The sequence below is a fragment of the Uloborus diversus genome, chromosome 10 (assembly GCF_026930045.1).
Source record: "Uloborus diversus isolate 005 chromosome 10, Udiv.v.3.1, whole genome shotgun sequence".
Lineage (NCBI taxonomy): Eukaryota > Metazoa > Arthropoda > Arachnida > Araneae > Uloboridae > Uloborus > Uloborus diversus.
Window position 1 is genome coordinate 32,024,362 of NC_072740.1, and position 13,529 is coordinate 32,037,890.

Consider the following 13,529-nt stretch of genomic DNA (forward strand, 5'->3'; position numbering starts at 1 on the left):
GTTATAATCAAGAAGTCTTTTTTTTTATTTTATTTCATGCTTTTAGTGCGAACCAAGTTAGTAAAAATAGTCTGACCACCGATGAGATTGAAAGTCAAACATCACGTTCACAGGCGGAAATGGATCCATATATTAGCTTTCAGGGATGCCAGCTTTTGTAGATGTGTGTTAGCCTCTAAATTAAGCAGTCACACTGAAATGAATGGAACACGCTCATCAGATATTTGATTTTCCCCCTGATTTGGATAGACTGGTTTTGACTAGACCTGTTGCTAGAAAGTTTCACTTTAAATTAAATGGAGAAAAAGGAAAAAAAAGTTAAATTTTCCAAAACATTACAAAAAAAAATTTAAAAAAAAATTCTTTGATTTTGTTTTGTTTGACACAAGTATCGAACTTGGGGCACCCCATTCCAAAATATGTAAAAGTTCACACACACACACACATATATATATATATATATATATATATATATACATACATATAAAAAATAAAAGAAGTAACCCCCCCCCCCCCCCGAAAGTCGGATCTAGCTACGTCTCTGCCCTCAGAAGTTTCCTTACTTGCTCAAGCGATTCATACATTCCTTTTACTGTTTTATGACTGAGATCGAGGTAAAAAAAAATTATTATTTTTATTTGAAAGTGATTACTTAGGAAATGTTAGGCAACAAAACTGTTTGCTGACAGTTGCTATCACTTAAATAAAGTTAATGACAAGCATTTTCTTATGAGTAGCATGTAATCAAAATAATAGGTAGTCAGTTTTTTAAAAACTGCAAGGAGAGCCAGTGAAAATTAAAGAAATAAAAAAACCTGGAGTCGGCATGTTTTCAAACGACTCCAACTCAGACTCCTTTACCCCAAAATCAGTCCAACTCCGACTCATACTCCTCAGCCCTGATTATAACCACTGTTGAAATTATATACAATTTTCATATTGTGCTGGGCACAATGTTGTAGCAATTTTTGAAAAACGCACCCATTTTTTCCGAAATTCAATAGCAGCATAAATATTTAGTGACTGCATGTTATTCTTTTGCGGGTATTTGAAAACTTTGAAGTGTTGAATATCTTTCTTTTTTTAGTTGCCGTTAAGTTGTTTTTAGTGTTCAACTTAATGTTGGGAATTAATCTGTCGAAGTACTTGAAATCTTTTCTTGTTCAGAATTTAAGAATAAAGATAATCATATATTTAAAGTTTTAAAACTTTAATAATGATTGTTCAAAAAAAAAAATAATAATAATAATAATAAGTGTTGTGTCTTGAACCTGGCAACAACTATTTATTAATATTTTACCAAGCTGTGTTAAGTTGTGGTTGCCATGGTTTCCGTTTGAGTTCCATTCTTATTCGCAAAATTATTAGATTATGTATCTGTAGTGTTCATGTTGTAGAATTGTAAAATAAATGTTTGTCGTGTGTGAATCGTATCCTTATAGTTATTGCTAAACACGACAATAAGTTGGCGACGAGGATGATGGGATCTTCCAGCATTAATTTTGAGTCATTTGATGTTGCAGTGGAAGATTGGCCAAGTTACGTAGAACGACTTGAGTCTTACTTCTTAGTGAATGAGATTGAAGAGACTAAGAAGGTACCAGCCATTTTAAGTTTAACGGGAGCCACTACTTACAAATTATTGAAGAATTTGGCTACGCCAAAAATTCCTTCTGATCTGGAGTTTGATGACATTGTGACACTATTAACTGAACATTTGAATCCAAAACCGTTGGAGATGACGGAACGCTTCAGATTTTAGAAGGTGAGAATATTACTGCATATTGCGCTGAATTACAAAAATTGTCGATGAACTGTAATTTTGGCGACAACTTAAGTACAATGCTAAGAGATAAATTAGTCATGGGTTTAAGAAATGAAAACATCCAGAAGAAGTTGTTGGCGCAAGATAATTTGAATTACGCCAAGGCGAAAGAAATTGCTTTTGCTATGGAATCGGCACAACGTGATGTGCATGAAATTCAAAATAGAATGGTATCTATTAATAAACTGTATAGTTCTGAAGATAAAGTTACTAAAACTGTTTCAAATAAATTTAAAAACCCAGAATTTCAAAAGAAAGCAACAAAAACATCTCGCAAATGTTATAGGTGTGATAGTGCGCTTCATTTAGCCCATGAATGTAAACACAAAGACACGAAATGCAGAAATTGCCAAAAGAAAGGACATTTGGCGAAGGTCTGTCGTTCAAAAAGAAATAAAACTGAAACTGTGAAACAAATTGAATCGTGTTCTGACAGTGCCCCTGTTCTTAATGTAAAATCTGCTACGCAAGCAAGAGATAAAATATATTTGGAAGTTTTTATTGAAGACCAAAAGTGTGACATTGAATTAGATACTGGAGCCGCAGTCACATGCATGAATGTAACTGACTTTAAGAAACTGTGTCCATTGGTAGTGATTAAACCGACGAATATGATACTCCGTAATTTTGACAACTCTGTGATCATAACCGCTGGAGAAGCACATGTCAAAGTTCGGTATAAGAATCAAAGTAGCAACAAGAAGATTTATTTAGTAAATGAAAAAGTGAGTGCAGTATTTGGAAGAGAATGGTTACGAAGTTTCTCTCTTGATTGGAAAGAAATTAAGACCGTTGATGCTTACAAATCCGACTCCCGTAGCAATAAACTAGTAGAATTGTTACAAAAATATGAGAAAATATTTACTCCAGGGATAGGAAAATTGGAAAACTTTAGCTGTCGTCTACAAATGAAACCTGGTGTCAAGCCAGTATTTTTCAAGCCTCGACCAGTACCATTTGCTTTAAAGGAACGAATCGAAGCTGAACTCGTCAGATTAGTATCAGAAGATATCATCGAACCAGTTAAATATAGTGATTGGGCAACACCAATAGTACCTGTTGTAAAGCAAAACGGTAAATTGCGAATTTGTGGAGACTATAAAGTGACAATAAATCCTGGACTTAATATTGAACAGTATCCCTTACGTAGGATCGAGGACATTGTTGCGAATTTGGCTGGTGGAGAGACTTTCACTAAAATAGATTTAACCGAGGCATATTTACAAATGACGGTTGATGAAAAGGATCGCCATTTGCTTACTATAAATACACATAAAGGTTTATTCAGATACAAACGAATGAACTATGGAATCGCCTTAGCTCCTGCTGTTTGGCAAGGTAGTATTGAACAAGTGTTATCCGGAATCCCAGGAGTGCATGTATTTCTGGATGATATCACAGTAACAGGCCGTAACGATCAAGAACATTTAAGCAGATAAGAACAAGTATTAGAAAGACTTTCTGAACATGGACTTAAAGTTAACAAGAGTAAAAGTGAATTTTTCAAAGATTCCGTAAACTTTTGTGGTCACAAAATCGACAAATTTGGACTGCACAAAACTCAAGAAAAAATTGAAGCAGTTTTGAAAGCGCCTGTTCCGAAGAACGTTTCTGAGTTAAAGAGTTTTCTAGGGTTAGTGAATTATTATGGAAAATTCATACCAAATTTATCCACCTGTGTCGCGCCACTAAGCAAACTACTTAAGAAAGGAACCAAATTTTGCTGGACCACAGAATGTCAGAATACTTTTCTGAAGCTAAAACAAGAAATATCATCAGAAAGAGTATTATGCCATTACAATCCGAAGCTACCCATTGTACTGCAAACAGACGCATCACCAGTGGGAATTGGAGCTGTGTTGAGCCATATTACTGAAGACGGTTCGGAGAAGCCGATTATGTTTGCTTCGAGATCCCTGACAGCAACAGAGCGCAATTATTCTCAAATTGATAAGGAGGCCCTAAGTATTGTTTGGGCAGTAAAGAAATATTACCAGTACCTGTTTGGACGCCATTTTCACCTGGTTACTGATCACAAGCCCCTAGTATCAATTTTTGCTCCTAGTAAAAGTTTACCATGTCTTTCTGCTACAAGAATGGTTCACTATGCACTGTTTTTACAAGCTTTCAGTTATACTATTAGGTACCGAAACACTAAGGATCACGGAAACGCAGATGCTCTGTCAAGATTGCCATTGTCAACCGGGAAGGTAGAGCATATTACAGATGCAGATGCAGCTAACATTTTACAAGTTGAAGTGCTTCCGATTACGGCAAGTGAAATTGCTAAGCGACCAAAGTTGACAGCAAACTGTTTGAACTTTATGAAAGTTTACGAACTGGAACTGAGCTGCCCTTACCCTGGAAAGGTAAAGAATCCGAATTTTCTTTGCAACAAGGATGCATTATGTATGGTCATCGAGTTTGCATTCCCCAGAAGTACCATAAAGCTGTCTTGGAGGAGCTCCATGTAGGACACCCAGGAATTGTTAAAATGAAAGCCCTCGCAAGAAGTTACTGCTATTGGCAGGGTATAGATTCGAGCATAACTAGTTTTGTCCAAAATTGTGCTGCTTGCGTGTCAACTAGAAATGACCCATCAAGAATCAAGCGACATCCGTGGGAATGGCTGAATGGCCCATGGCAAAGGATTCATGTCGACTTTGCTGGTCCATTTATGGGGAAAATGTTTCTAGTGGTTGTTGATGCATTTTCTAAATGGGTGGAGGTAATGCCAATGAAGAATATTACATCGAACTTAACAATTGAATACTTAAGAGTTCTATTTGCCCATTATGGACTTCCATTGACGGTTGTGAGCGATAATGGTCGAAGTTTCACAAGTTACGAATTTCGTCAATTCCTGAAAATGAATGGCATTAAGCATAGTCCTTCTGCTCCTTATCATCCTGCTACGAATGGGCAAGCAGAAAAGTTAGTTCAAGGTTTTAAAGCATCATTGAAATCTAGTCAAAGCGATCCTGGAGATATTAATGTGAAACTCCAGAGATATTTGATGCAGTATCGTATAACCCCACACACATTAACAGGTGAAACTCCAAGTTTCTTGTTTTTGAAACGATGTATTCGTACCAGGCTCGATATTTTGAAACCTAATGTAAGAGAACATGTGATGCAAAAGCAAAGCTCTCACTGCTTGACAGAAGAAATTACACGTGAGTTTGTCGAAGGGGAGAAGGTAACCGTGAGGAATTATGCAGGACCGCCTAAATGGAAGATAGGTACTGTGATCAACCGTGATGGATCTTTGAATTATAGCGTACAAGTCGGAAATGAAATATGGAAACGACATGTTGACCAGCTAAGGAAGTGTGGACAATCCTTGGAAACAACTGGATCAACACTTGAAAATTGTGTTCCTACAATTTCAGAAAGTACTGAGGAACCAGAGGCAATATCTGATTCAAGTGGGGTAGAAAAGCCTGATCTTTCTATTCCTGCATCAGAACCCTCATCAACCCCGATACCTGTGCCTACACCTGAGCCGAGCATAGAAGTTCCTTCCCCGACTACTGTGCCATTGCGACGCTCGACCAGAATTAGAAAAGCACCTAAGAGATTTGGGTTGTAACGTTATATTTAGTCGCAGAGGGACTGTTGTGTCTTGAACCTGGCAACAACTATTTATTAATATTTTACCAAGCTGTGTTAAGTTGTGGTTGCCATGGTTTCCGTTTGAGTTCCATTCTTATTCGCAAAATTATTAGATTATGTATCTGTAGTGTTCATGTTGTAGAATTGTAAAATAAATGTTTGTCGTGTGTGAATCGTATCCTTATAGTTATTGCTAAACACGACAATAAGAATTAAAGTGAGAAATGTTGCTGTTATTTCTGGTGTTTTATCTATACTTCAAGCAATAAATTTTTATAATGAAACATTTTGATGCATGTTTCATTAAAATCTAAATGTTTTTCATTTCTTTACAGTTTCCAAATGCATTTGAATTTAATGAACATTTTCTGATAACTATTTTGGATCATTTATACAGCTGCTTGTTTGGCACCTTCCTTTATAATTCTGAATGCCAACGTGTGAAAGAGGTAATTATAAATTATCTTGATCAAAAATTACTATTCTGTAGTCTATAAGTTAAGGCGTTTTCATGATTTTTAAGCAACATACATTTTAATTATTTCAAATATTGAATCTAATAAAAGTATTATATCTAATCAATTTCAAATAAAAGAAAAAAAAAACAAATAAAATGTTGTTTTCTGTCTTTTACAGGGGTATTTGTGCTCTCAGTAAAACATCTCCCTCCATTAAACCTTTATTTAGCCTTCTATTAACCCCTTCACTAAATCCTCAGACGTTTCGAAAATGAAACATGGTATTCAACTAAATTTCCCCAAGAAATAACATTTTGATTCATAAAGTTTTTATCAGCATTTATTAGTCATATTTTGATTTTCAGTTTTAATTGATGAATATACTGGTGTCCCTCGTATAACATGGTTAATTTGTGCTATATCTCTTATTACATGGTGCCACGCTGTATCAAAACCGTGTAATAAGAGAAGAATTATTTATTTAAATTATTATTATATTTATTTTTATGTATTTACATAACATAAATCAGGGCAATCTGTACCATGTTGTCTCAAAGCCATGTTCCATATTATATCAAAACCATGTTAAGAGGGCCATCCGGAAATTAGTACCCGTTTCCACCGCATTAGGTGCTGACGATGCGAGTAGCCGCCGGTCAAGGTCAGACCGCTTCAGTGGCTTGTCTGCCTTTTCTGTTGCCTGTGTTGTTTCTGTGGCCGTTCTTAATGTTTAAAATTTTTTTAGAATGCCGCCAGTTGTGAAGTGAGGGCTGTGATAAAATTTCTCAATGCAAGAAACGTTCGGCCTTGTGATATTCATCGCCAATTAAAGGAGGTGTATGGAGGCGATGTGATGGATGAGTCATCTGTTCGGCGCTGGTGTCGTAATTTCAACTTGGGGAGGGGGAAAACACATGACGATGAGCATTCAGGGAAACCATCTGTCATTACAGACCAACTGCTGAGGTCAGTAGACGAATTCGTGAGGAACGATTGGCGTGTCACTATTGATGACAATCTATGAACATTTCCCTAATGTTTCTCGAACAATTGTTCATGAAATTGTCAAAGACCATCTGCATTATTCAAAAATTTGTGCAAGGTGGGTTTCTCGCATGCTTACAGATGAGCACAAAACCAAGCTTATGGCTGCTGCATTAACATTTTTGAAATGTTATTCCGATGAAGTAGACACGTTCTTGAATCGCATAATTTCTGGTAATGAAACGTGGGTTTGTTATGCTTCACCTGAAAGTGAACAACATTCAATGGAGTGGCATCATGCTCATTCACCAAACAAACCAAAAGAATTCAAGACTGTTCTGTCCACCAGGAAACTTATGGCAACCATTTTCTAGAATCGACGTGCTGTATTGCTTATTGAGTTTATGACCCATGGAGACACTATTAACGCTAATGCGTATTGTGAAGCATTAAAGAAATTATGGCGGGCAATACAAAATCGACGGAGAGGTCTATTGTCTGATGGCGTCATTCTCCTCCATGACAATGCCAAGCCTCATACAGTGGGGATAACACAACAACTTCTGCAGCAATTCAATTGGGAAGTATTCGACCATCTACCCCCTTCAGATTTTCATCTCTTTACAAAACTTAAAAGTTTTTGGCAGGAAAAAGATTTGACAGCGATGAAGAACTTAGAGAAAGCATGACTACGTATTTCAATCGGCTGGCGGCGGAGGAATATGACGCTGGAATACAAAAACTTGTCACACGTTATGACAAATGCTTAAATTTGCTTGGAGATTAGTTGGAGAAGTAGTTTAAGGTATGCTCTTTTCAATAAAAATGTTTACATTTGTTAATATTTACTTCTATTTCTTTATTTCACAAACGGGTACTACTTTCCGGATGGCCCTCGTGTATGAAGCTTTGAAATAATGTAAATCAAGCCAATGTGTACTGTGTTATATTAAGGTCAAGTCTTACAGTGTAAAATTTGAGGATAACTGAAACTTCATTCCAATAACACCTATAAAACTCGCTGTTTACTTTCATAAAAACAAAAAAACAAAATAAAAGCAAAAGTATAATTATAAAAGAAAATGAAAAAAAAAAAAAAACATTATCAACTTCCCTTACAAAGAACAGGAATTACACTATCAAGGGGGAAATTGGAGAATTTATTCAGCAGTAAAATTTGTCTGAGCAACAACTGCAAAAAATAAAATGTATAAAATAATTCTATTGCTACATTCTAAAAATTTATCATTTGTCAAATTTAGCTCAATGCTTTTAAACAGTGAATTGAAACAAATATAATATTCAATTTTTAAAAATCATGTTACATCTAGACCTTGTAATATTAAATTCGATTTCACAACCATGTAATATCAAATCCGTGTTATAAAAATCAAATTTTGTCCTGTGTAATACAATTGTCATATTATACAATAGACGGCTGTATATATATATATATATATATATATATATATATATATATATATATATATATATATATATATATATATATATATAAGACCACACCAAGAGTTTATAGTTAAAAATTTTAGTCTTTTGACCATAATTAATGAATCCTCCACGGCCGATGAGCTCTGGATTCACTCGTTTTCTATTCCTACTTAATAGCTGTTTGCATTTTTCCTTTTTATCATCATTTGTTATTTATATTTTGTTTAATATTTGTAATTCTGTTTGCTTAATTTTATATATATATATATATATATATATATATATAATAATTATAAAAGTGAAAAATATTGAAAAGACCACACCAAGAGCCCATAGATGCGCAACGCAGCAAAACTAAAAAGCCAAGTAAATAAAAAATTAAGCAAACAGAACTGCAAATATTAAACAAATTATAAATAATTAATGATGAGAAAAAGGAAAATTGCAAACAGCTATTAAGTAGAAAAAGATAAAGTATGAATCCAGAGCTCATCAGCCGTGGAGGATTCATTAAATATGGTCAAAAGACCAAAATTTTTAACTAAGAACTAAAAGAGAATGTTTAAGCTCCAGTACATGCAATATAGAGTAACAATGGGCAAAAGCACCACTTGTTAAACTAAAAACAATAAACTAGAGCTCAAACCTAAAACTAAAAGCAGGGGGTTTTGTCTCGACTAATTAGGAAAACAAGTTCCGATAATTAGCCTTCCACGGGACAATTTTGTTATAGGCGGGTACTGTCCCGTGGAAGGCTAATTATCGGAACTTGTTTTCCTAATTAGTCGAGACAAAACCCCCTGCTTTTAGTTTTAGGTTTGAGCTCTAGTTTATTGTTTTTAGTTTAACAAGTGGTGCTTTTGCCCATTGTTACTCTATGTTGCATGTACTGGAGCTTAAACATTCTCTTTTAGTTCTTAGTTAAAAATTTTGGTCTTTTGACCATATTTAATGAATCCTCCACGGCTGATGAGCTCTGGATTCATACTTTATCTTTTTCTACTTAATAGCTGTTTGCAATTTTCCTTTTTCTCATCATTAATTATTTATAATTTGTTTAATATTTGCAATTCTGTTTGCTTAATTTATATATATATATATATATATATATATATATATATATTTTTTTTTTCCATGAATAAACAATCTAAATAGAATCAAAGATGCAAAACACAAGAACATACAAATGAAAAAGGTGAACCAGGGACCAACACTTTCTCAAGGGGAGGATTGGTCCCTAAGTTCACAAGGTCCTTTCTGTTTAGCCAGAGGAAAGGTCCCAATAACTTGCTACCCTCCCCGAGAGCCTTGGAGGAAAATTGAACAAGAAAACATACCTGGAAAATAATTAACAATAATACATAAAAATCAATGTCCTGAGATAACATATATACATATATATAGATATATATCAATGCGCAGCCAATACCGCTGAATCCTCAGCCTTGAAATTTGGCAGGCATGTAAAGATGATTACCAAAGTATCCACTAAGAAAGGATTTTTCGAAATATCAATTAGTTCGGGAGAAATTAATTAAAACCCCTTAATTTCTTTAAAATTAAAACCTGTAATTGAAATTTAAATCGATTATTTTCGGAGGCTTTCCTCCATTCAAATAATTATTTAGTACTTCATCGCAACTTTTAGTCGATAGCGAATTTTAAATTTGATATTGTTATTGTTTCTCACATGATTCTTCAACGCTTTTCTCAAGTCAAATAATAATGTTTCTGTCTTTTGCTTTCATTTTTTTCAAAACTGGAAACGAACTTTTTAAGAAGATCATCACAGATGGACTATCCTTTTGAATTTAGAAGAGTGCAGTTTCCTGTAAAAGTTTGCTTTACAATAACTGTTAATAGGTCACAAGGACAGACATTAAAAGTAGCAGGGATCGATTTAAGAGAAGACTGTTTTTCACACGGTCAGTTTTATATAGCTTGCTCCAGAGTCAGTTCATCAAGCAGCTTAATAATTTTAGCACCAGAAAAAAAAAATGTATACAAAGAAGTTCTTGCTTAGACATAGGTATAGCAATGTGGATGGACTGTGTTTGCAACGAAAATCGGGACTTTTAAAGAATTGTTAATGACAGTTAAGGATCGGTTAAGGACCAAGACATATGTGTATATATATATATATATATAAGACCCCCTGGGACCCTCCCAAAATTAGAAAAAAATATAGGTAATACGTAATTATTATAGGGATTTCCATAACTAGGTGCATCAAGTACTGTTATCCCCTGCTAATTCCATTACCCGAGCAATGCGGGGTACGGGAATGCTAGTAAATTATAAAAGTTCAGGATTATGATAAATTTAGTGAAGGATGCTTTGTAAGAAGATGGGTTTTTGGTAAGAAAAAAATATTTCCATTTCTTTGCTTTATTCAAGCATAAAAATATTGGTACGTTTAAGGACGTATTTTTACACTTGTTCATCATGAGTTCACATGCCAGAATGCTGAAAAACAAAGCTTCCACAGAAAGATAAAAATATATATTGCCTGATTATTTAAAGCATTATACCTGTACCATCTAAGAGTACTTGAAATGTTAATATCTTAGTAAAAAAAAGTAAATTACAACACCAGGTGCTTGAAATACTATAAGTTACGTCCCTTTTGACTAAGGGAAAGAGCTTGAGTACCGCTCCCCTAAAAGCAGCAGAACCCCACAGAGAAGCGCAATAACAGGGTTTTGCCCCTGGAAAGATCGACATATATTCGGCCGAAACAAAAAACTGCTAGTAATGCTGTGACGATACAGGATTATCGAAGCCAGTTAGGAACCATTTTCTTGCAAAGAGCCTACATCGGCCGCGGCACTTTTAACACAGACTGCTCGGGCCATCCTGTATCGGCAGGGAATGTGTTAAGGTTTACATAAAATACATTACGATAGTAAGAAAAAAAATTAAAGGGAGAACAGAAAATTAATAAATAAATGGAGCTAGTACTCATCAGCAGTGAAAACTCCATTTATGGTTGAAATTCCAAAACAAAAAAAAAAAAAACTAAGAGAGGAATGTATAGTTCCGAATATTTACAGAGTATCACAGCACTGGCTACACACACCACCTGCTGCAATACGAAAAATAAATGGTAGCTCATACCTAAAATTAAGCTGGGGTTTTGTCTATATCATTAAATGCCAGATGGCTGCAATAATGGTGCTCCACTGGACCCAATACCAGCACATGCAAAAAATAAACAGTATCTTACCTAATTTTCTGAGTAGACGAATCAAATCCAGGCTCACATAAAAAAATGTCCATTCCAGTTGTCAAATAATAGCATAAACGCCAAAGAGAGAAAAAAAAACTTATTCCAATCTAAAATCAAGTCCCGGTGAATACCAGTCATCTCAAAAAATGGTCCAAGTATTTCATCCATAAGCGCGACCCATGTGCGTAGTTTCTCTCGATTATCTCATAATCTTGAGCATTAAGACTGTTACAGTGAATCGTAGTGTTAATTAAAGGCAATATTTAAAAAAAAAAAATTGTTATTAGATTAATAGGAAAATTATTATCAATAAGCTTATTTCTAAGCGAAGAAATGTTTTGATTGAATGCAGGGATTATGTTAGATTCTTTTAATTCTAAGTGCTTGTGAAACAATTATACCATTAAAAACTTTTTTACTTAGGCATGAAGAAAAATCTTGTAGGCAGTCAACTTTAAACTGAAATTCTTGTAACATGGATTAAATAAATTACAGTGGTGGTAAAAAAAAAACCATCATCCGCAAAATCCAAATATTTTTTGCATTTATAAGTAATTACGAAATATTTAAGGGTTCTTGTATCAGATAACACGAATTGGCATCAGTACATGGTGCAAGTTATTGCGCAAGATTGCATCATCTTTCTAACTGTATAAAAAAAACATTTGAATGTTCAACGCATACATTTATGATCTGGACTTATGAGTTGCAGTATGTCGAAATACGTTCAACTGACACCACAAAGGAAGAGTGTTGCCGTTGCATTGGACAAAGGAGGAATTCCAGATTTTTGTAGCTTTTTCTCATAAAATTTACTAAAAATCTGGATTTTTAGGAAAAATTATGACATCATTATATTTTTGACAAATACTTCAGTGAATGAATTTCATATACTTGTAGATATTTACAGTGATATTTTTGAAAGACATGCCCATTCAAAATAGCATGCTCCAATTTTGGAGCATTGTCACTTGCAGGGAGTCGAATTTCTTGGAAGTGAATTACTCGAACTCCAAGGATAAAATTTCAAGGTTTTGTTTTGATTGATTCCTTTATATATTTCTGTTTTCAATGTAGGTAATCTCTTGTAGATGTTATCAAACTAAATAAGTTTATATTTTTTGAAGATTATGAGATTTAGCAAAGAAAATAATGAAAAAAAAGGGGGAGGGGACTTGGATTTCTCACCTGTTTTGACAGCTGCATTGACACATAATATTGAAAAAATAATATTGGTGGGAACTTGGATACCTCATGCTTTTGAAGCACTTTAGTTCGTCTCAATTATTTTTTTTCAGACTGTACAAAATGTCATTTGACATGTAGGAACTGATGGTACATGTTTTTAAAAATGTTAAAGAGATTTCTTTCTGTCGAACAAGATGTGGTGTATGTAGAAAAGAAAGATTGTCTGATATGCAGTTAGGATCCAGGGTTGTATATGGTCTATTATCAGTTTTGTCTAATACATCTAAGCACAAGATCTACTTTGATAGCTTTTTTACTTCCTGTGACTTAATTTCTCAGCTATCAAAAAAAAAAAAAAAAAAGTGTACAAGCAACAGGAACAAGCCATGAACACTGTTCTGGCCACTTTCCACTAAAATCCAGAAAGTCCTTTCTAAAGGAAATAGTGGAAATTTTGATAATCGCTCGGAAGATAAGTGTACATGTGAGCTGGAATAATAATATAATGGTTATTGCAGCATCTAACTGTTATCGGCATGAGTCAAGTTTATCTGTAAAACATTACTCAAATGCACAAAAATGCAAGTTAGATGTACCACAACCTCATCTAATCAGGAAATATAATGAAGGAATGGGAAGTGTGTTCACGTTTTGGACAAACTTTTAAGGAGCTATAGTCCTCCGCTGAGAAGTAAAAAATGTTGGTGGAATCCTTTTAACGTTTTGTTGCTAGTTGATTCCTTCACTGTGAGCTACATGAAGTCCAGAGAAGCATTCAGAC

At 34.4% G+C, this 13,529-nt stretch overlaps 1 protein-coding gene across 1 annotated transcript in view; it reads left to right on the forward strand.

The window, feature by feature from the left end:
• LOC129231834 (myotubularin-related protein 2-like) overlaps window positions 1-13,529 on the forward strand; it is an 88,380-nt gene that overhangs the window by 70,074 nt on the left and 4,777 nt on the right. Inside the window, exon 11 of the mRNA XM_054866214.1 lies at window positions 5,776-5,889. Coding sequence (XP_054722189.1) covers window positions 5,776-5,889 — 114 coding nt within the window. The remainder of the gene's footprint in view (window positions 1-5,775; window positions 5,890-13,529) is intronic.